General features: G+C 48.2%; 1 protein-coding gene across 5 annotated transcripts in view; it reads right to left on the minus strand.

Annotated features, from left to right (window-relative positions):
- LOC135909425 (tRNA (34-2'-O)-methyltransferase regulator WDR6) overlaps positions 1-23767 on the minus strand; it is a 443227-nt gene that overhangs the window by 277382 nt on the left and 142078 nt on the right. For all 5 annotated transcript variants that reach the window (XM_065441378.2, XM_065441379.1, XM_065441377.1 and 2 more), the window contains one exon: positions 22233-22295. In XM_065441378.2, coding sequence (XP_065297450.1) covers positions 22233-22295 — 63 coding nt within the window. The remainder of the gene's footprint in view (positions 1-22232; positions 22296-23767) is intronic.

Below are 23767 nucleotides of genomic sequence, written 5' to 3' on the forward strand. Positions count from 1 at the left end.
ACATGCCTGCATTGCCCCAAGACGATACCAAGGTTGTGGTGAGACCACGCGGGGGTCCCAATATCAGCAAAGTCGGCCATAGAAAAGTTGGCCGGGCCATTTATGCTGCGGCAGGAGTCACCAAAGAAGAATGTATCTGGGACGTGATATGCCCAAATTACCAGCAAGACATTGTTGTCATCAGTACTTCGAAGAAAGAAAATGCTAACTGGCACATGGGAGTCACCCAGATTGTCGTCCAAGGCAATGAGCACGAGGTTAGCGCGTACGAATCGGCGCCCCATGGCATGACCAAGGGAGTCATACTCTTCCTCGGAGACACAGTTAAAGAAAGCAACGAGAACATCGTAAATGAATATAATCCCACTGCTGTAGAGGCCAATCACATCGCCAACATGATGCCTGTGGTGATCGCCTTGAATGGACCCAAAGTGCCGAACTACGTTCGTTACGGTGGCCTGCTCACCAAATGCTCATTATACAGAAAACAAATATCTGCTGTCAGTGCGGTCGCCTGGGTCACCGCATGGATGTTTGCCCGAATCCAGCAGACCGGATCTGCTGAGGATGCGGTGCTTGCAATCTCGATGAATAGCACAAGTGTACCCCCAAGTGTGACCTCTGCGGAGGCAAACATTTGACCACAGACAAGGTGTGCAAAGCTCGCTTCATGATCCCCTATGTGGTACAGAAACGCCAGCGGCGGCGGAGAGATGCCAACAACACGTCCGCAGAAGCCTCCAAACCTCCACGTCAGGAATGAGCAGCTACAACCGGAACCGCTCTCTTTCCCATGACGGCGGAAGAGGACGGAGCAGCAGCTGCACCTTAAGACTGGGCTCGAGTGTCGTCGCCGAGTGACATGGCTGGGAGCAGCTGCACTGGGCACCGCCGGGAGTCTCGCTCAAGGACGAAGACCCGGAGCCAGACGCGGATGAGGAACGCCGATAAACAGGTGGGCTGGGCAGATAGATCTCTTATCACTCTTAGCAACAAAGATTTCCCTCCCCTTCCCAAGATTCCCAAGAAAGATTGTCAGGAATGCATGCAACTCAAAGCGCTTGTAGTTAAGCAAAATGAGGAAATCAGCATGCTTCTTGCGCGCACGGAGGCATTAGAAAAATTGAAAAGCAGCAAGGATGACACAAAACGGAAAATTGCCAAGAGGGACGCTCAGCCAGAGCCCCTAGTAACAGCTATGGAGGCAGAGAAAATTGAATCGAGTCCATCTGAGGAACAGGCATGGGCCAAGCCCATTCAAGCCCTCACCGAGATGGTCACACAGCTTGCCAGCCAGATTGGCTTGGTAACGTCCAAGATGGCCAAGTTCGACGTGCTAGAAGCTAATCTCACCCAGCTCATACCAACCACTCAGAAAGCTAAAACGGGAGCCCCATGTGAGAAACCATGTTTGCGAAGTAGTCTCACGACTACCAACCTGAGCCAAGATGGCGGACAGGCATAAAAATAGGAAGGAAGATACGACCTTAGCCCAATGGAACTGCCGAGGAATCAACGACAAAATAGGGGAATTACGGCAATACATAGATAATGCGGAACACAAACCGGGCGACCCAAACTCCTGAGGTACGTCACATACCCCGATCCCAGTGAGAAAAGCACAGCAATCCTAGTCCGAAGCAACATAGCTGCGACACAGCACATGACCAGCCAGAGAGGGTGTGAACACATTCTCTTGGAAATTCACAGCAGAGGCATAGGAAGCAAAGACAACATCTTAATACTCAACACATACTGTCAGCCCTCCAAGAAGGGCCTGGACATAGAGGGCACATTACTCGACGGCCAGAGAGAGGTGGGCAGCTGACCCCTATTGATATTAGGAGATTTCAATGCGCATCACTCAATATGGGGCTACGAATTTTGCTCCAAGAGAAGCAAGGTGCTGGTGAACTTCATGGATCAGCACAACCTAGCCCTACTCAACGAAACAGACACTCCCACCTGCATGGGCACAAGTATGACCCGGGACACCGTTCCAGACCTTACCCTACTGAGTGGAACATTGGAAGAGTCGTGGCAGAACACGGGAGTGAACCTGGGGTCGGACCACGATATACTCAATATTATGATCAGAGGGCCCGCGTTCAAGGCCCGAATGGGAACAACAAAGATAAACTGGGACAAGCTTCGAAAAGGACAAGCAGCCGACAAAGACGAGGACACGAGCAGCACCAAACCGTATGGGGAATGGGCCAAGGAACAACTCAAGCTGGTAGAGAAATACACACAGAAAATTGCGACCACACTGCAGACACCCTTTGTGGACGCAAAGCTTGCCCACCTTTGGGAAGCACGACACAGCCTCACCAGACGCTGTAAGAAACGACACAATAAACTTTGCAAACGCATCCATGATATCAACAAGCAAGCCGCTGAATACGCATCCAAGCTGTGCAGACAGAACTGGCTAAGCATGTGTGACGGACTGCAAGGCACCCTGTCTACCAGGAAGGCGTGATGCCTCCTTCGTCACCTGATCAATCCTCTCGGCAGCAAGAGCACCACAAATCGAAGCCTCACGCGCACCTTCAACAACTATACTGGGGGTGCCGACAAACTCATCAATGACCTGAAGGCAAAGTACCTGAAAATGGAGAAGGACGATATCGCACCTCCCTACTACGCAAGACCTACCAATGAAGCAATAGACAAGCCATTCACCAACACCGAATTGGTCTCGGAATCTCAGAGAGCAACAGGGGCAGCGCGCCGGGACCCGATACCATTCCCTACAAGTTACTCAACAACCTCAAGCACAAGGCCCGCAGAGAGCTGCTCAAGTATATCAACCGTGTCTGGGAGTCTGGCAAACTTCCATAGGAATGGAAAGAGGCAGAAGTCCGCTTCATACCCAAGCCTGGGAAGACACCTCACATCGACAACTGGCGACCGATATCCCTCACAACCTGCGTGGGGAAGATTATGGAATGTATGGTACTCAAGAGGTTGCAGTGACATCTGGATGCCACCGATCAGATTCCGGAGACAATGTATGGCTTTAGGCAACACCTGGGCACCTAGGATGTTCTCGTACAACTCAACAAACTGGTAATTAAGCGGGCAACGAAGCAGGCGCCGCGAGCGCTACTAGCGCTAGACCTCACAGGTGCCTTTGAGAATGTCATGTATGAAAGTGTCCTCCGCAACCTATGCAACACAGGTTGTGGAGTGAAAATGTACAATTACATCCGAGACTTTCTTCGCAACCGAACGGCCAGGATCAGAATAGGGGAGGAGACATCCCAACCGACCTCCCTGGGGGATAGAGGAACGTCGAAAGGATTGGTCCTTTCCCCCCTCCTGTTCAACATGGCTCTCCTGTCATTGCCCAAGCTTCTCGAATCAATAGATGGCCTGGGCCATGCATTATATGCGGACGACATCGCCCTCTGGACTGCGAGGCAGGGTCGGATGGCTGCATGGAAAACACGCTCCAAAACGCGGCTGACACGGTCCAGAGCTATGCAAAAACATGTGGCCTTTGCTGTTCACCTCAAAAGTCAGAGCTAACCATTGTCAGACCACGTGCATCAGGGAAACAAGCAGAAAACAGAAATCACTTTGGAAGGGATCCGGATCCTGCCGGTACCTCAATTCAGGATCCTGGGCCTCCCGATCCAGGCAGACTGCGAGGCAACAGCCATGATCAGAAAAGTCAAGCTCACATCAGACCAGATCTTGAACATGATCTGACGAGTGGCCAACAGGCGGAGGGGTCTGAAGGAATCAGACACCTTGTGCCTCGTTCACGCCTTTGTTATCTTACGAATCATCTACAGAGCGCCATACCTGCAACTCCTCAAGAAGGACGTCTTAAAACTTGATGCAATAATCAGGAAAGCTACGAAGCAGGCCCTGATTATTCCTATAAATTCATCCACGACAAAATTACTTCAAATGGCAGTGCACAACACAGTGGCCGAGCTCGTAGAAGCCCACCTATCCAATCAAAGGGTATGCCTTAGCCAGACCAAGACGGGCAGAAGCGTCCTCCACAAAATCGGATGGCAAGGATAACACTACACCCGCCACAGCCAATTGCCCGAAAAGTGGACTGAAGCTGGAATGCAAATCACTACCGCGCAACATGAACCCCACAAGGCACGCCGAACGACACGATGCCTGGGCAAGAGCCATCTCCAGGTCCTTGGAGGAAGAAGACACTGTCCTATATGCAGACGCCTATTTACCCTAACGCTCCACGAAGGCAACAGTCGTGGTCACTGGGCTAGAAAAGCTGGTCACCTGCACATCAAACAACACTTCATCTTCAGAGGAAGCAGGAGAAGCGGTGATAGCCCTCACACTCCTGCAGCCTAATGTCACCAAGATCGTCACGGATTCACAAGCTGCATACAAGAACTACAGATCTGGCTGGGTGTCCCTTGCGGTACTAAAAATCCTCGGAAAAGCTATGCCTCCTAAACAAACAATCAAACTAGTTTGGGTCCCAGCCCACTCCTCAGTTGAGGGCAACGAATATGTGCATCAACAGGCCCAACTGCTCAACTCCTGGGCCACCAAGGAGGAGGCAAGGGGTTGACAACTCATCACCAGTTACATAGATATAGTCAAGTTTTACAGGGACGGTAGGAAGACATTCCCGCACCCCCACCACTCCTTGACCAGAGCCGAACAAACAATATACAGGCAAATCGAGGCCTGCAGGATCTTTTCCCCACCCCTGCCTCCAGAACAATACATACCCAGAAAGGTACAAGAACACATGTCCTCACTGCAATGCACTAGGCACCCTTCGGCTTGTCATAGGAGAGTGCAATTTTTCCAAAGACCACCCCCCCTATACCCATAACAAATCCCCCTACTATCCCCACTCTTTACGAGCGATGGGAGATCATGCTATCCAGCCCCACCCTGCAAGACCAGCTCCGACTGATCCGCAGGGGCCAGGCAGCCCTGGAAGCATATGGAGCCCATGACCATGCACTAACAAATATACCGACTGGGATACGTGCTGGGGTTTACAGCAAACCCATCTCCGATCACCTCCCACTTTTTGTTGCTGTTGACACTGACATAAAACCAGAGCGTGATCTCCGATCACCTCCCACTTTTTGTTGCTGTTGACACTGACATAAAACCAGAGCGTGAGAGCAAGAAGTATGTATCTAAAATAGATTATGCCCTACTGCGTGAAAATCTATTGGCCATTGACCCCAGTGTAATATACCATGATGACGTCGATACAGGGTTTAGTAACCTAATAGACACGCTTTCGCAAATGGTTACTACCTGCAGCAGAAAAATTAGTGTTCGCTCTTACGAAGCACCACTATGCCCTTGGATGACTGAGCCAATCCTCGCCGTTCTTAAAGAGAAGGATTCATGGTACCGTAAGTGGAAGCAACACAAGGATAATGTTTACTATTTCAACCAATTTAAGAACCTGCGCAATAGATCCGTGTCAATAAGGGCACAAAAAAAAGCATATTACATGCATCTCGTTGAACAGGCTTCCGGCAATTCACAAAAGGTCTGGAAAATAATAAATGAAGTTGCTGGCAAAGCCAGTTTGCGCCGAGTTCTCCCGGAAGAAATAGATCGCAATACTACAGAAAGATTTAATTCCTTTTTCACCAATATCGGCCCGTCATTGGCTGCTCAACTCCCTGAATCACAACAAAATACTGCATCCAATACATTACTTTTGTAATGTTTGAAATCGAACCCGATGAAATTACATCCATTATTCTCAGCTTACCAGGCAATAAATCTGCCGGACCCGACGGAATTTACCCACGCATACTTAAGGAAAACACTGATATCTTGGTACCCATCTTATGCAAACTTTTTAATCATTCATTAAAATGTGTAAAGTACCTCTCCGCACTAAAGATTGTCAAAGTTGTCCCGGTATACAAAGATGGAGACCGATCCAACCCGTCAAGCTACAGACCCATTTCTGTCCTAAGTGTTATTAATAATATTTACTAAAAGATTTTATTCAATAAAATTTGCAAATTCTTAGAAAAATATAACTTACTCTGTCAACAGCAACATGGATTTCGAAAACATAATTCAACGGCATCTGCAGTCCTAAGCTTGACTCAATAAATAATACAGCATTACATGAGAACAAACTGGCCGCTGTTGTATTTGTTGATTTAAAGAAAGCGTTTGATACCGTGGATCACGCTATTATGCTCAACAAATTAAACCACTATGGATTTCGCGGTGAAGTCTACAGCTTACTTTCCAGTTACATCGAAAACCGTCAACAAGCTGTAGTTATCAATAACATCATATCATCACTTAAATATTTACAGACCGGGGTTCCTCAAGGATCCGTTTTAGGGCCCATGTTATTTTCGTTATACTTGAATGATTTGCCGAAGGCCCTAAGTTGCTGTGATATTTTAATGTATGCTGATGACACTGCGATCATAGTAACAGCTGACAACCATGAGGATCTAGAAGCAAAGACAAACGCTGAATTGAAAAAAATTACAAGCTGGTTTTTCACCAACAAGCTAACGATTAATTCAAGCAAAACCAAATATATGGTATTTAGCTCACGAGCAAAAGTCATTGACAGCTTCCAAATTAACATTTTCATTAACGACCACTCACTCGAACGAACACACTCATTTAAGTATCTTGGCGTCATTCTAGATAAACATCTTCACTGGAAAAATCAGATTAGCGCCGTCTGTTCAAAGTTGGCTTCTGGCTGTCATGCCTTATTACAGGCCCGTGATTGTTTTAACACACATACACTGTGTACCCTTTATTTTGCCCTTATTAACAGTCATTTAACATACTGTGTAGAATCATGGGGCTTGACATACAACACTTACCTTGATCCTATCCGGCGATTACAAAAACAGGCTATCCGAATTATAACACAAAGCAAGTATACTGAACCAAGTAAACCAATTTTCCAGTTACAGTAAACCCTCGTTAACACGAACTCGCATATCTCGAAATATCGGTTAAGTCGAAAGTTTTCCACGCCGCGCCTTCCCCACCCATAGGTGTTATGTATTCGCACCCGTTTATCTCGAAGCACTTTTCGGGCGTAATACGGATATCTCGAAATTTCGACCGGGACGGCTGAAGGCAAAGGCCGTTACCAAAAGGTTATACAGGCTCCGCGCGAGCGCTTGGTTCCTACTATAGTGCCGAACGCGGTGACGATCTAAAAGCGAATACAAAATTCCGGCGGATGCAGCCGTTTTCCGTCAACCACGTCAAGTAACCTTGCTCACTCCTCGATTTGGCTGCACTTTTTGCACTAGTTCAGAAGTGTCGTGCCAGTGTAGCGCCAGTTCCTGAAGTGCGAGTGTAGCGCCACACTAGCGCTTTCGGTGCAGCGGTCAAATCGAGGACGAAAGTGCAGGAACGTTCAGGCCTTCGTCTGCTGCGACTGGGCGGCTGTGGCTTTTCTTTTGTTGGTGTGCGCAATGGCCTTTTTTGTCCTCTGGGAAGAAATTATGTATTAGTACCTGGAATTTAGTTCAACTTCGGTATAATTATTCAGAAAGCATGACCAAGCGCAGTTTCCACACCTTTCTGCATCATATATGGCACAACGTTTCAAATGACGGACCGATGTGGTTGCGTAAACTTAACGTCAAGGTAGCGGTAAGCTCGGGAAAATTAATACAAACGACTGTGACCTGTGGGAAAATCCCAGCCTTCAGTGCACTTAGCAGCAGCTGAACCCGGAAAGCGCCCTTAACAAGATGCTGCGTACACATCCTGAAGAAAACTGGTGTCCGTGCTGCGTTACCAATAACAGGCACCGTCGATGCCGTCTACCAACACCCGCATGGCCACGGAACCGCATGTGTCATCTGCTACCGAGAGCCTTGCACTACGTGCACGAGAAAAGAACTTGCGGAGAGTCTAGTGCCAAAGTGTACATGAACTCGTGCAGCACGACGTCAAATCGAGTGCCGAAGTGCAGATGGCGCTAGTTGCACTGGCAAATCGAGTGCTTGAGTGCTGCACCCCCTAAACTAGTGCAGGAAGTGCAGCCAAATCGAGGAGACCTTTGGAAGCAGTCACGTGGTGTGCGCCGCTTGCGCGCGGGGGCTCATGGGTTTTGTCGAGTAGTTGCGCCACCGCATTTCGCACGTGAGAACGTTATTGTGCGTGTGCGATTCTGTGCTTTGTTTCGTCGCGCTGTGCGCACGACGCGTTGACTGCGATTTTTTGTTGTTGTTGTGTGTGTGGTGTGTGGTCAACGGACGACGACGATGTCCCGCCCCAAGCAGTGCAAGTCTCTGACGCTGGAGAAAAAAGTCGCGTTAATCAAGGAAGTGGAGAAAGCGGGAAGATCCAAAACGAGCATCGCCAAAGAATTCGGCATCCCCTTGTCGACGCTATCGACAGTTTTAAAAAATCGGCAGAAGATCTTCGATGGCTTCGAGCAAAGTTTTTCCAGCAAGCGGAAGCGGATTCGGGCCTCGAAATTCCCAGACGTCGAAGCAGCACTCATGCTGTGGCTCCGGAATGTCAGGGCAGCCAACCTTCCCGTGACAACCCAAATGATGATGGAGAAGGCAGACGCTCTGGCGTTGCAGATGGGCCACACAGACTTCAGTTGCAGCAATGGCTGGTTTGAACGATTTAAAAAAAGAAATAACGTAGCCTCGAAGCCTATCCACGGCGAAAGAAAGCGGCACTGTTGATGAAGGGGCTGCAGACACCTGGTGCAACCACCACCTCGCTGAGCTGCAAAAGGCTTACGCGGACAAGGACATTTTCAACCTTGACGAAGCAGCACTGTTTTATAAGATGCTGCCTAGCCGCACATACACGCCGAAGGGAGAAGCGTGCTCAAGTGCTAAGCAGCGCAAAGACCGAGTGACGATACTTTTCGGAGCCAACTCTACCGGCGATGAAAAACTGCCGCTGCTTGTTATCGGTAAGTCGCTCAATCCAAGGTGCTTCCGAAATGCCCGGCTCCCGAGAGATGCGACTTACCGCGCCAATAAAACGGCCTGGATGACTGCAGCGCTCTTTGAAGAGTATGTACGTGCTCTTGACCGCAAAATGGCAAGGGACGGCCGGAAAGTGTTGTTCGTTGTGGACAACTGCCCCGGCCACGGAAAAATCAACTTGGAGGCGGTCACGCTGGAGTTCCTGCCTGCTAATATGACGTCCGTGCTCCAGCCGATGGACCAAGGAGTCATTGAGGTTGCTCGCAAGTTTTACAGGAAGAGTCTCCTGCACCGCACTTTGTGCTCTTACGACAGTGGTAAGAAGTACGAAATAGATTTGCTGGGTGCAGTCCACCTGATCGCCGAAGCCTGGCAACAAGTGCGTCCATTGACGATTGCCAATTGTTTCGCGCACGCAGGATTTTCGCGCGCCGAGAAATCGCTCGAGCCAGACATTGACGAGTTCAGTGATTGCGATGAACTTTGCGACGAAGTCCGCAAAGCTGCCGGCTGCGCCAGCGATGCGGAAGACGGCGAAATCACTTTTGAAGAGTACGCGCTCTACGAGTCGGACGTGCCCGTTACCGGAATGTTGTCCAACGCCGACATTGTTGAGATGGCAGTGAACGACGGTGATCACGCTGACGAAGAACCACCTAGAGAAGTGCCGACAACTGCAGAAACAAGGAACATGCTACGTTTGCTCCGCAACAAAGTTGAATGCAGCGGCGGCGAACAACGGCTCATGCGGTGCGTTCAGCAGCTCGAGGACGCTTTTCTCGCGCCGAATGCCAACGCCAAGCAGGCAAGCATCACCCAGTTCTTTCCAAAACAATAAAATTCAGTTTTTCCTGGGAATTCTGCGTTTATTGCAAAAGCTCCCCATGTGCTGTGGAGCGTTTGTTAGCAGTGCTGGTTGTCACTGGCTCTTTCAGTGACCCGGTCACTGAAATTTTCGGCATTTTGCTTAACTCGAAACTCTGCTTATCTCGAAATTTTTCCCGGATTTTACAACTTCGAGTTAACAAGGGTTTACTGTATTAAATATCCTTCCTTTTAATCTTTTGCGGTCTTTAAAGATAGCGGTGTGTGTAAACAACATAGTAAAATATAACCAACCTTTCAATGCCTCCCTGTTTCGCTCTCCTTCTCGATTCACGAGAAACCTCACACATAGTAACTTTAATCTGCCACCGAACAATAACATCTACAGTGAAAGATTGGTGCAGTTTTCAGGAGCCAAGGTTTGGAACGCTTTACCCCCAGAAATAAAACAGTCCCACGAAACAAATAAAGCATTAAGAACATACTTTTTGAGCCTTATTTGATCTATGTGACAGTCGTCCGCGGTTTGTGTTTGTTGTACAGTGTTGTTCATTACAGATCTTTATTCATTCTGCTGTAAAATGCATATTATATTATTTTCTCCTCATTGTATAGTGTACTTGGTCTTTCGCCGTGATTTTGGGCTTTCTATTTTACACAAGTGCTGTGTCATTGCCATCATGTATTTTTGTTTCTGAACCCCACACTAGCCTCTGGCTATGGGTTCAGTCAATGTTTGATCATTTGTATGGCAAGAGTAGAAATAAAAAGAAATGAATGAATGAATGAAGAGAGAGCCACCCCATCAAACGCTTAATGCACTCCATTTCATTATGGGCCAGTAAAGTTGTTTCTCTTTCTCTCTCTCTATCGCCTTCGAGGGTCCAAGAGAACTGGAAGAATGCAACATTACATTAATCCACAAAAAGGGAGATGTTAAAGAATTCAAAAATTATAGGCCCATTACCTTACTTCCCGTATTATATAAAATATTCACCAAGATAACCTCCAATAGAATAAGGGCAACACTGGACTTTAGTCATCCAAGAGAACAGGCTGGCTTCAGGAAGGGATACTCTACAATGGACCACATACATGTCATTAATCAAGTAATCGAGAAATCCGCAGAGTAAAATCAGCCTCTCTATATGGCTTTCATAGATTACGAAAAGGCATTTGATTCAGTAGAGATACCAGCAGTCATATAGACATTACGTAATCAAGGAGTACAGGCCGCTTGCATAAATATCTTGGAAAATATCTGCAGAGATCCCACAGCTACTTTAATTCTCAACAAGAAAAAAAGGAAAGGGTCAGACAAGGAGGCACAATGCTATTCACTGCGTGCTTGGAAGAAATATTCAAGCTATTAAACTGGGAAGACTTAGGAGCAAGGATCAAAGGCGAATATTTCAGCAACAATGCAGACGAGTTACAACAAATGATTGAAGACCTTAGCAGAGAGAGTGTAAGAGTGGGGTTGAAGATTAACATGCAGAAGACAAAGATAATGATGAATAGCCGGGCAAGGGAACAAGAGTTCAGGATAGTTAGTCAGCCTTTAGTCTGTGAAGGAGTACATTTACCTCAGTCAATTACTCACAGGGAACCCTGATCATGAGAAGGAAATTCACAGAAGAAAAAAAAAAAATGGGTTGGAGCGCATACGGCAGACATTTTCAGCTCCTGACTGGAAGATTACCATTATCATTGAGAAGGAAGGAGTACAATCGGTGCATTTTACCGGCACTGACATATGAGGCAGAAACTTGGAGACTGACAAAGAAGCTTGAGAACAAGTTAAGGCCCGTGCAAAGAGCGATGAAACAAAGAACGCTAGGCATAACATTAAGAGACAGAAAGAGAGCGGTTTGGATCAGAGAGCATACAATAAAGTTTTTATGATGATGATGATCATAGAGCAAACGGATACGGGTGATATTGATGATGTGTGGTGTTTTATGGCGCAAGGGCCAGGTTTGGCCAAAGAGCGCCATGACAAGTGGTAATGTTGACGATGTATTGTGAATGACGTGCACAATGATTTCCTCATGGTAGATGTGACATGGCTGTAAAAGGGCCTAAAATATGTCACTGTAAGTGGCGTGGAATATATAGGTGCTCAAATTAGGATGCTGACTAGGTAGTGATGTGGGTTATGGCAATGACCTTTCGTTAACCCTTTGAAGGTTTTTCCCGTACATGTACGGCAGCAGTTTTCTGTCCCGCAAGGTCTTTGCCGTACGGGTACGGTTTCGACCCTCCGTTTGAAATTTCGCGCCATAATTACTATGCATGCTTAGTGGGAGGTGCTGCCACCTCTTAGGACTTGCAAGAAGCATTTGAAATTTGTGCTACCTTCTTGGAGAGATAAACAGAACTGATTTCTAGCTTCAGCGCGTCGCGCAGACTGCGGCAACACCCCTTTTGCGGTTTCGGTTTCGCCGCGTGATTGCAACAGAGGCGCGCGTGAAACGTCATTTTTCTCTTTGTTGGCACTCTCTTGCAGAGGCGGTGGAAGTTGATTTCTATCTTGATTGGCGCTGCTCTTAGCTTGTTTATCACTGCAGCTGGCGAGGTGTTCTTGCTCTCAGCTGCAACGCGCTTTCGCAGTTTCAGTTCCTCCACGTGATCGCAACGAAGGCGCGCCAAATGTAATTTTTCTCTTTGTCGGCACGCTATTGCAGGGGCGGCGGAAGTTGATTTCTATCTTGATTGGCACTGCTCTTAGCTTGTTTATCACCGCCGCTCGCGAGGTATTCTCGCTCTCTGCGGCAGCGCTCTTACACGAGAGGGTGCCTCAGACCTCTGCCCAAGGCAGCCGCACGCAGAGATGTCATGTGTGCGCCAATACAACTCGTCGCTTCAAGAGAATAACGTACACGCATTTTAGGTGTGCAGACTGCGATAAGGCGCTGTGCGGAGACCCATGTTTCAAGGAGTACCACATTCTTAAATACTATTGAACATTTTGCATTTCTGAGTGATGCCGACACTAAAATACTGTTCCTAATTTTTTTTTTAACTATTCATTCTCGACTTTATACATCTTGTACATTCAAGATCTGAAATAAAGCAATTTGACAACCTGGGAAAGTTTTTTCAAAATAATTCTACCCTCAAAGGGTTACATCCTGATGCAATAAAACATAACAGTGACACCAGAGTTTTAAGAGAGCCCTTGAATGCAGGGCTGTTAGTCGTATGCTAAACGTTGCCTGGCCAAATGATTTTCAGAGTGTCGGATTCGGCTAAAAAATCTAAGACTGTTTACGGATTAAAAAGCGGTTCATCGCTAAGAAAAAATGTACGGTGAAGGGGTATATTCTTGCGATATGCAGCAGGGAAATACTTTTTCCTTTGTGTTTCTATGGCAGGGCACTGAATAAGAACATGGATTACTGTGAGACTACTGCCGCACTTAATACTAGTTGGAGAATCGCCCCCAGTCAAGAGATAAGAGTGAGTACCGTATGTGTGGCCTATCCTTAATCGTCAAACAGAAGTAATTCCTTGTACCGTGCTGTTTTTGCACTTATCCAGTTATCCAGTTTTGGTTTTACAATGTGAAGCATATTCATTGCTTGTGTATCCCACTCGCCTTGCCAATGATTCCTCAATTTACGGCGCAGAAAAGGCTTTAGGTCTGTGGTAGGGATGGGGTTATTTCCATCTTTGTCGATAAAACTCACTTATGTAGCCATTTCGTCAGCAGAAACATTGCCTTCTATACCCCTGTGGCCAGGTACCCAGCATAAGACGATCAATTGGTTGCACATATTTGCAGAGCACAACAAGGTATACAGTTCATTCAAAACGGAGTTCTTGTGTTTTCGTAGGCTAATTAGGGCTTTCACTACACTTAATGAGTCTGTGAAGACAATAGCCTTAGCAATATTTGTGGGCCGTATGTGTTGAATAGCCTCAAGAATGGCATATGCTTCTGCAGTAAAGATACTGATGTGTGAGTTAAGTGCTCCAGATGTTAAAAATGAGGGTCTTAGAGCTGCGTAAGCAACACCAGTAGGAGACTTCGAAGCATCAGTATAAAATTAATCACAGGATTACTTCTCCTTAAGTTCCAGAAAATGCGAATATATGTGTGCCTCCGGAGCTCGTTTCGATATTTCTAAGAAAGAGATGTCACATTGGATAGTCTGCCACTCCCAAGGCGGTGGAAGCCGTGTAGGAGCCATTAGGACATTGTGTAAAAGAGGGACCCCTGCTTTTTCTGAGTGCTTCCAACCGGAGGGACAGAGGAGGTCTAGTGGCTGCGCGATTACGAAACAGCCTAGCAGTGGACAAGTAGCATATAGTAGAATGACAAGGATGTTTAATATCTGAGCTAGCTTTCAGGACGTAGGAGAAAGTTAAATATGTCCTTTGGTAGTACAATGACCATTCGTTTGATTCAACGTAGAGGCTTTGCACAGGGCTAGTCCTAAAGGTGCCTGTAGCAAGGTGGATACCTAAGTGGTGAACAGGATCTACCATTTTCAAAGCGCTACGTGCAGCAGAATTATAGACTATTGCTCCGTAGTCAAGCCGTGTTAATATTAGACTTTTGTAAAGTTTTAAAAGGCACCGCCTGTCGCTTGCCCAAGATGTGCCTGACAAGAGCTTCAGCAGATTCATAGTCTTGAGGCACTTTGATTTCAGGTACTTCAGGTGTGGTACAAAAGTAAGCTTACTGTCTAAAAGGATTCCTAGAAATTTGTGTTCATGGCCCACAGATAGCAGTTCTCTATTTAGATCTATTGCGGGGTCCGCAAGTATGCCTCTCTTGTTAAAAAACAGGACGCATGTACTTTTTTGTGGGTTTAGCTTGAAACCGTTTTTGTCCGCCCACTTAAATAACTTATTTATGCAAAGCTGTACTTGTTGCTCGCAGATACTTAGGTTACATGATTTGAAACCTATCTGGATGTTATCCACACATACAGAATAAAACATAGTACGTGGTATGGCAGTCTGGATCGAGTTCATTTTGACAATAAAGAGTGCAGCTCAGCACACCACCTTGTGGAACACCAGCCTCTTGCGTAAATGGATGAGAAAGAACGTTACCAACTCTAACACATAACGTCCGATTGGATAGGCAACTCTGAATCACGTTCAGCAAGTTGCCTCGAACTCCCATTTCAGACAGGTCACGGAGGATTCCAAAGCGCCAGGTTGTATCGTATGCCTTTTCCATATCTAAAGATACTGACAGAAAAAACTGTTTGTGGACAAAGGCATCACGGATATTTGTCTCGATACGAACAAGGTGATCTGTTGTGGATCTACCCTCCCTGAAACCGCACTGAAGGGATCGAGTATCTTGTTGCTTTCAAGAAAATGGATGAGGTGGCGGTTAATCATTTTCTCAAATAGTTTGCATAGACAACTTGTCAGAGTATAGGCCTATAACTGCCTGTAACTATAGGCCTATAACTTTGAGAATAGGGATTACGATGGCTTCTTTCCAGACAGAAGAAATGTAGCCAGCAGAGAACATGGAATTGAAGAGTGACAGTAGTGTTTTTTGGGTTTCAGGGTGTAAGTGTCTGATCATCTCATACATTATTCTGTCACTTCCTGGAGCGGACTTGTTGCAACAGTTCAGTGAAGCCTGGAACTCAGCCATTCCAAATGGACGATTGTATACTTCATTAGATGTGCTTTTCTGACCCAAATGCAGCTGTTCTGCTAGTCGCTGGTATTTTAGGAATGTATCCTAAACAGTGTAATGAAATGTACTGGAAATGTGCTCGAAATGTGCTCCTAGACAATCAGCTTGGTCCTAAAGAGTGTCTGCTTGTGTGTTTACTAATGGTAGAGGATGAGTTTCGCGGCCTTTTAATTTGTTTACCCTGTTCCAGGCTTTTCTTTCGTCTGCAATAGAATTAATGCCGGAAATGTATTTTTGCCAGCTATCCCTTTTGGCATGGCGGCGCGTTCTTCTGCCTTTCGATTTTATTTTCTTAAAGCTGATAAGGTTTTCGATAGTCGCAGAGTCACGGAGCTGATTTCAAGCCTTATTCTGTTTCTTTTGTACTTACTTACATTCATCGTTCCACCAGGGAACCCGTCGTTTATTAGGCGATGCATTTGTTTGCGGAATATGTACATATTGACGCTACGCCGACACTAAATGCGGTTAAGTATGACACTGCATCGTTAATACTAAGCGCACAAATATCATCCCAGGTCATATATGTCAGCTCTCCATATCGCTGCCAGTTCGCTGAGTCAGCTTTACACTGGGGTACATGTGGATAAAATTCATCCCGTTTCCTTAATTTTAAAACAATCAGGAAATGATGACTTCTGTATGGATTCTTATGCACTTTCCCCTCCAAGTGTACTTGAAACAATGTGGAATACAACTGTACTTGAAACAATGAATAAATCTACAGATGAAAATGTCTTGTTCCCTACGCTGTAAAAAGTAGGCTCCTTCTTATTTAGCAAGCACGCACCTGTACTTAAGAGGAAGTTTTCAATCAGACGTCCTCTGGCATCACACCGAGAGTCACCTCACAAGGTATGATGAGCATTTAAGTCTCCAACGACAATGTAGGGTTCTGGGAGTTGTGCAATAAAGCTTTCAAATTCAGTTTTGGAGAGTTGACAGTTGGGAGGAATGTATAAAGATGCAACTGTCAGCAGCTTACTAAAAAGCACTGCTCTGCAAGTACCTCTAGGGGCGTTATAAGCTGTAACTGCCAGCAAGCAACACACATATCTACTATTATTGCCACACCACCCGACGAGGCAAGGGCCGTGTTGCGGTCTTTTCGGAAACTGGCATACTGTCGGAGAAAGTTTGTTTGTGAAGGTTTAAGATGCGATTCTTGGACACACAGCACTTTTGGGGTGTACCTATGTAAAAGTCCCTTAATGTCATCTAGGTTGTGGAGTAAACCCCTTACATTTCACTGTAATATCTATGTGTCCATATTATGTATGTTTATGTTATTATGTTATTATGTGTCTAAGAGATAAATTAAATTAGCTCATGAGGCCTTTCCAGGAACCTTGATACAAGCTCTCTCTTTCTTCCCGGCGCGCTTGAGGGAGCTGCGCCATTCCTTGAGCGTCTGAGACGCCGGATTTGTGTTTGTATTGTGGGCTCACAGTACGTCTCCGCGCACGGCGTCGCCAAGTGGCCCCCGAGAAGTGGAGCCTCACGACGCGGCACGACGGCGCACGGCGATAGACCCACCGCAGGTTCGAGCACCGAGCCGAAAGACCTGGACGGCTCTGGCCGTACGCATGGGCGCTCTCCCAGGAACACACGGCGTCCAGGACAGTTAAGGCGTTTATTGATCACCAATGGCCAACATGTACCAGACTGCACCCAAACACACGGAGTACACTCGGCGCCCGCGGTTCCCGATGGCGAGGAAGGCAGGTTATACGCCGCGTCGAACAATGGTTTACGCGCGCGGGCCGAAATGCGTTCGCAAACGCTACCTAGCGCTTCCCGTCACCGACAATGGTCTGCGACGGTTCGGACACGCAAAATGTGACACACTGAGCGCCTGCGACTACCGCAAGGGCGGAACGCAAAGCCACTCAGCAAGTCACACTTACGCAAGCTAACAAAGCACGTGAACGTCCCCAGGCCGGGGCGTTGGGGACACAAATAGCTGGTCGTTCACGTACCTTGCAGCTTGCCTCTCGTGACCGGCGCTCGTCGCTCTCGCAGCACGACTCCCCCGCGCACGGCGATCGTCCCCAGTCGGGGCTTCTTCCCTACGTCACGCCCCACGACCCAATCGCAGGGTCGCGTAGCATGACGTCGCGGGACGCGGCCGCGGCGCCCGGGGAAAACGGCGCGCGGTCGAGGGGTAGGCATTTGGGAGAGGTTTTCCTCGCAATGGCGAATAAGTCCGGAGCCTTAGGCACAGCAGCGACTGCGCCCCGGTAGACCGAAGGACTCCCACATCCCTCTCCCCTTAAATGTCCCTACCAGCTGAGAAATAAGCCGGCGGCATGTAACACAAAGGAAAAGTCCCCTGTATCAGCCAGCATTAGATATTGCAAGGACGGCTACCCTCCTGCCTCCGTTCCAGCCCTTAAACACATATTAAAGAAACGAGAACAATGTAATCAGGGCCCAACACGCCCAAACTTCTTCCCTGCTAAAGTGCAGATACACTAATAGCATAGATATTTAACACGTACAGCAAACCCAGTGAAAATCGCGCACAACCATATAACTCAAAGGAAAAACTGTACAGCACACTGCCCCAGAATACCCCCAGAATAAATGTAATATCTGCTACACGAACACACACACACACGCACAGAGACACACACTCGCAAATAAACACTAAAAAAAAAGTTAAAGAACCCCAGGCAGGTGGGCGCCGTCCGCGGCTGCGTCCGTTAGAGTCAGCGTGTGCCCCTAATGAGGATAGGGCACTGGGTGCTGGCACCTCTCCACTCTGCGCTGCGCGGGCCATGCCTTCACCGAATGGGGACGTATCAGAGGGGTGCCGATACACCCTCCTGGCACGTCCAGGTGGCCACACTCCGTGTTTTTGGACTGGTCTCCGTAGCTGTGGCAGGCGGGACAGTCGTTGGAGCAGGGAGTTTCCTTGTGGCTGGAGCGCCTGGCTGTGCCACCCAGCGCCTGGCTGTGCCACCCAGCGCCGGCGTCGGCCGCGGCGGCGGCTCCTAGGGGCGACAAGGGCAGACGGCTTGTCCATCTTGAGCGCGAGTGCGCTGCAACTCGAAGCTACCGACGAAGGCGACTGTCGAGACAGAATGACAGCGGGAAGTCAGTTCCGGGCACCGGCAGCAGCAGTGCCAGCAGGAGTAGTAAATGCTGACGCCAGTCGTTTTCAAGAAGGAGCGAGCAGAGATGGGGGGCACAGGATGGAGGGTCGCGAAGCCAGCTGGACGTGGTTTTCGTCCCCTTTTGCACGCGCACACACGAGGCACCCGCGACACGTGCCCTTAGGGCTTGCAACGGATTTGGGCGCAGGCAACACCAATGTCTGAGGCGAGAGGGGTAGCAGCGATGGTGAAAGCCAGCTGGACGTGGTTTTCGTCCCCTTTTGCACGCGCACACACGAGGCACCCGCGACACGTGCCCTTAGGGCTTGCAACGGATTCGGGCGCAGGCAACACCAATGTCTGAGGCGTCCAATGTCTCAAACCTTCCCCTCATCTGACGCTCCCGTGGTCGCACGCCCCCGCTTTCCGGACACTTACGCGGCGAGTCTCAAAGACGAGACAACAAAAGAATGAGGGCACCAAGCGCCCCTCTACAGCTACGTACAATGGCGATGCGGGGTAAGAAGCGGGGCACTTTGAAAACAAGGCTATGCACACGAGGAAGGCTAAACCTATTATTCAAGCAAGAAGAAATACAAGCACTGAACAAACGGGCAAACTTTTTGACATCTAGTTAGGGCGGGCTGGAACAGTGGCGCGCTGGCCTCTGTGCGGGAAATCCCGAGAGGAAAGAAACACTCGCTCGCAGAGGCAGAAAGCAAGAGTAACGCGTTTCTTTTACCAGAAAGGTCTGGCAACGCGAGGGCGAATTCACAATGGTGGTCGTCGCCTGAGGGGGTATTCCGTGTGTTTGGGTGCAGTCTGGTACATGTTGGCCATTGGTGATCAATAAACGCCTTAACTGTCCTGGACGCCGTGTGTTCCTGGGAGAGCGCCCATGCGTACGGCCAGAGCCGTCCAGGTCTTTCGGCTCGGTGCTCGAACCTGCGGTGGGTCTATCGCCGTGCGCCGTCGTGCCGCGTCGTGAGGCTCCACTTCTCGGGGGCCACTTGGCGACGCCGTGCGCGGAGACGTACTGTGAGCCCACAATTTGGCGCCCACCGTGGGGCCCGATGGCGAGGAAGGCGGGTTATACGCCGCGTCGAACAATGGTTTACGCGCGCGGGCCGAAATGCGTTCGCAAACGCTACCTAGCGCTTCCCGTCACCGACAATGGTCTGCGACGGTTCGGACACGCAAAATGTGACGCACTGAGCGCCTGCGACTACCGCAAGGGCGGAACGCAAAGCCACTCAGCAAGTCACACTTACGCAAGCTAACAAAGCACGTGAACGTCCCCAGGCCGGGGCGTTGGGGACACAAATAGCTGGTCGTTCACGTACCTTGCAGCTTGCCTCTCGTGACCGGTGCTCGTCGCTCTCGCAGCACGACTCCCCCGCACACGGCGATCGTCCCCAGTCGGGGCTTCTTCCCTACGTCACGCCCCACGACCCAATCGCAGGGCCGCGTAGCATGACGTCGCGGGACGCGGCCGCGGCGCCCGGGGAAAACGGCGCGCGGTCGAGGGGTAGGCATTTGGGAGAGGTTTTCCTCGCAATGGCGAATAAGTCCGGAGCCTTAGGCACAGCAGCGACTGCGCCCCGGTAGACCGAAGGACTCCCACATCATCCATCACCTGGTCTGAGGCGGTGGATAGTGCTTGCGCAGCGGGCGCGTTCGCAGGGATTGTGGGCCTACCTGCACGCGCAGTGGCCTTAGGTCCAACAGGCCTGAGGAACTGCTGTTCGTCCTTTGCGGGGGCCCGAACAGCGCTGGCTGTTCCGGTCGGGGGGGCTGATGGCGTGACCGCTGTCACACTCCGTGTGACTTGGATGGCCGCCGAATGATGTAGCGCTGCCCCCCGGCGCGCCACATTGGTGTAGGTCAGACTAGATTGGTTCATCGAGAAGCGCGCAAGCGCTTCTTGGAAGGAAAGGTTCAGTTTGATTTTGATTTCGATGATTTGTTTTTCTTTTTTCCAGGATGGGCAAGAACGGGAGTACGCTGGGTGATCCCCGCCACAGTTAGCGCAACGGGTGGTGGACGTGCAAGCGTCAGATGAGTGCTCGTTTGATGCCCATTTTGCACAAGTAGTGCAGCCTCGGCAGCTTTGCGAACTGTGCCCGAACCACTGACACTTGAAGCATCGGCGTGGGTTACGAATGTATGGCCTTTCACGGAGTTTGCAGTATCCTGTTTCTATTGAGTCTGGTAAATTGCTAGTTCCAAAACTTAAGATTACGCGTTTCATGGGGATTTCCTTGCCGTCCCGCCTAATTGTTATTCTCTGGGTCTTTACTACATTTTGATCTTGCCATCTCTCAAGTAGCTCACTTTCACTATGATTGTGCAGGTTATCTTCAGAGACGACACCGCGGACAGTGTTCGAAGATCTGTGTGGGCCTACTGAAACTGGAATGTCCCCAAAAGCAATTAGTTTTGACAATTTACTGTACTGTGTCTTGTTACAAACTTCAAGAAGAAGGTCGCCGCTTGCCATTTCAGTTACTTTGTAGCCTGGGCCGATGGAGTTTGTCAATGATTTTGCCACAACAAAAGGAGCTATTGTTCGGACTGTCTTGCTTTCATGTTGACTGTGAATTACATGGTATTTGGTAATGTTTCTTTCCGACTCATGAAGAAGTTGAAGGAATCTTCGGTGCGCCCCCTCTTGAAGGAGCGATCAGGGAGTGGAGGGAAAGTTGATTCCATAAGTAATAATAATATATTCGGTAGGGATGGCCGCCACCTACCATGGAGCCCAACCAGGGGACGGCACAGAACGGGAAGTACTCAGTTCTGCGCACGCCAGAGGTACATCCCCACTATAACCAAATACCTATACCCAAGGCTGGGCATAAGGCACAATATTAACCCTTGCCGCCAGGAAATATGGAAGTAATAAAAAGTAAAGAGAAGACAGGAAAGAGGAAAAGGCGAGAGAAAGACGAAGATGGAGAGGGGAACAGGAAAAGGCGACTGCCGATTACCTCCAGGTGGGTCAGCCTGGAGGTGCCGTCTATGTGAAGCAGAGGCCAAAGGGGTGTGTTGCCTCCGCCAGGGGGCCTTAAAGGTCCGAACACTCAGCATCGGCTCAACCCCCAGGATCTCCCTTTTCCCAGACACGGCTAAGCCGCGCACGGCTACACGCGGGAGGGTCCGACCCTCATGTGCTCAGGTCCTTGGTGTCGCAACACACCAAACGCCTGCTGACACAAACGCCCCTGCGGGGAGGCTATAGGCGATGTTCTAATTGACATGATAAGAAAAAAATGGAGCTGGGCAAGTCATGCAATGCATAGGTTATATAACCGGTGGACAATTAGGGTTACAGAAGAAAAGCGCTGTCGAGGACGGTAGAAGAGTAGGTGGGGCGATGAAATTAGGAAATCTGCGGGAGCTGGTTGGAATCGGTTGGCACAGGACAGGGGTAATTGAAGATTGCAAGGAGAGGCCTTTTTCCTGCAGTGGAATTAAATATGATGATGATGAAGATGATGATGATGATGATGAATTATTTTGCACACACTGCTCTACAATGTCACCCATGTCAATGGGAATGGTGGTGACCGCTCTCAACTGCTCGTATTAAAGTTCTGTATATTGTTATTGTAAATAATTATGTTTTAGCAACCTTCCATTGTAGACACCTTGTGAGCCATGCCACGAGAGAGCTATGAACTGGCGGAGAAAAGAGCTTACCCCTGGTGCCGTCATTCGACTGATGAGGTTTCCTGGGCAGCCCCAGAAGCAGATGTGGCCATCCTGAATGATGAAAAATACAGAAAGCGCCGATTAGTCCCCTAAGTAAAAGAGGAGAAGGCTGAGTTGATGAACAATAGTTAATAAAAGACAAGATTACAGTAAAGATGTACTGCAAATTAATGGCGTGATATTACCCACGGACTAAATTTTAGCTGCTTTTTTTCACTAAAAGAATTAATACCTTTATTAAATGTCCAGAAACAAGTTATTACATGTCCTGTTACCAAATGCACTACCAATGGTATTTTTGATGGACCAAAACAATGTGCAATTTACAGCTAAGTACATGACAAAGTGCCATGACTCAAATTTCAGTAAATTATTTTCATACATTTGGTGTGTATTAAATGATTGCAAATAATGCTTAAGTTTCTTGAAATAATAAAACCTAACCTGCCCCGAATTGTACTTTTGCTTCCAACAATAAATACAGAAAAAATAAATTTAACCCCAGTAGTAGAGGGCACCTGTATTGATGTGCCATCTCTTTAAACGACCCAAGAAGAGTTTCTGCCCTCATACTACTAACAATAATTTTTTTTTTTCGTGTATACTATGTTCTGCCTTTTATTATGAATCAAATTATGCTCTCGTAGACATAAATTATGAAAAAACAACCCCAGTTGCTATCCAGGAATGAGTTTAGCATGCCTGGGCAGGTAGTTATTTGTGACACTATGTTGTACTATGTGTTATGGGTGGTGCTCCCCTTACCACAGAGCCTTACTCGTAGACGAGAGGAGCCAAGCGGTTGCAAGAAGACATTGCAACTTAAGGCACAGTGTCTATAATGACAGCATCTGCATCTTTGACCAGAGGTACAGCTTTTCAACGACGGTGTCTCCAAGCACTAGCTGTCATGAAGGAAGAATGTGAGAGCGCTCAGCCAACACCACCGATAGCACAAGGACTGTTCACTCCGATCCAGGACATCATTCTACCTGGCCTGACTGCCATAGCATCTAATGGGGATGTTCCCGAGTAAGCCGTAGCGATTTTCAAGTCACTGCTTTCGTCGCGCCAGCCTTGACAATAACAATTTCAGGCCACGTAGCATGATGCAGGGATGGGAGTGAACATGCCTTGTGCTATCTAGGTGGTGTTGGCTCAGCTCCTTTTACCACCGTGCGATCAGTATAAACCACAAGGTGGTACCGGCAGTACCCTAGTGCTATTTTTACTTCTGTGCTATCTCCTGGACTGGCCCACGAGAATGGTAAGACACAAAAAATCACAGTTGGTTCCCGAAAAAAAAAAAAAAAAACTAAACGTATTAAGAAAATGTTTATGCAAAGATATTTTATGAATGCATTTCCCATAAATGTAGTAATGCACAATTTTCAAAACAGAAATTGGAGAGAGTTGAGTTCACGGCAGGCGTGTTTGCTATGGAAAGACCTGACACAGCAAAAACCTCATTAATATGTAGCAGATTAAGATGTAGTTGCAACGAATCCGGGACCCAGTCTCCA

Source organism: Dermacentor albipictus, unplaced genomic scaffold (genome assembly GCF_038994185.2).
Source record: "Dermacentor albipictus isolate Rhodes 1998 colony unplaced genomic scaffold, USDA_Dalb.pri_finalv2 scaffold_17, whole genome shotgun sequence".
NCBI classification, from domain to species: domain Eukaryota; kingdom Metazoa; phylum Arthropoda; class Arachnida; order Ixodida; family Ixodidae; genus Dermacentor; species Dermacentor albipictus.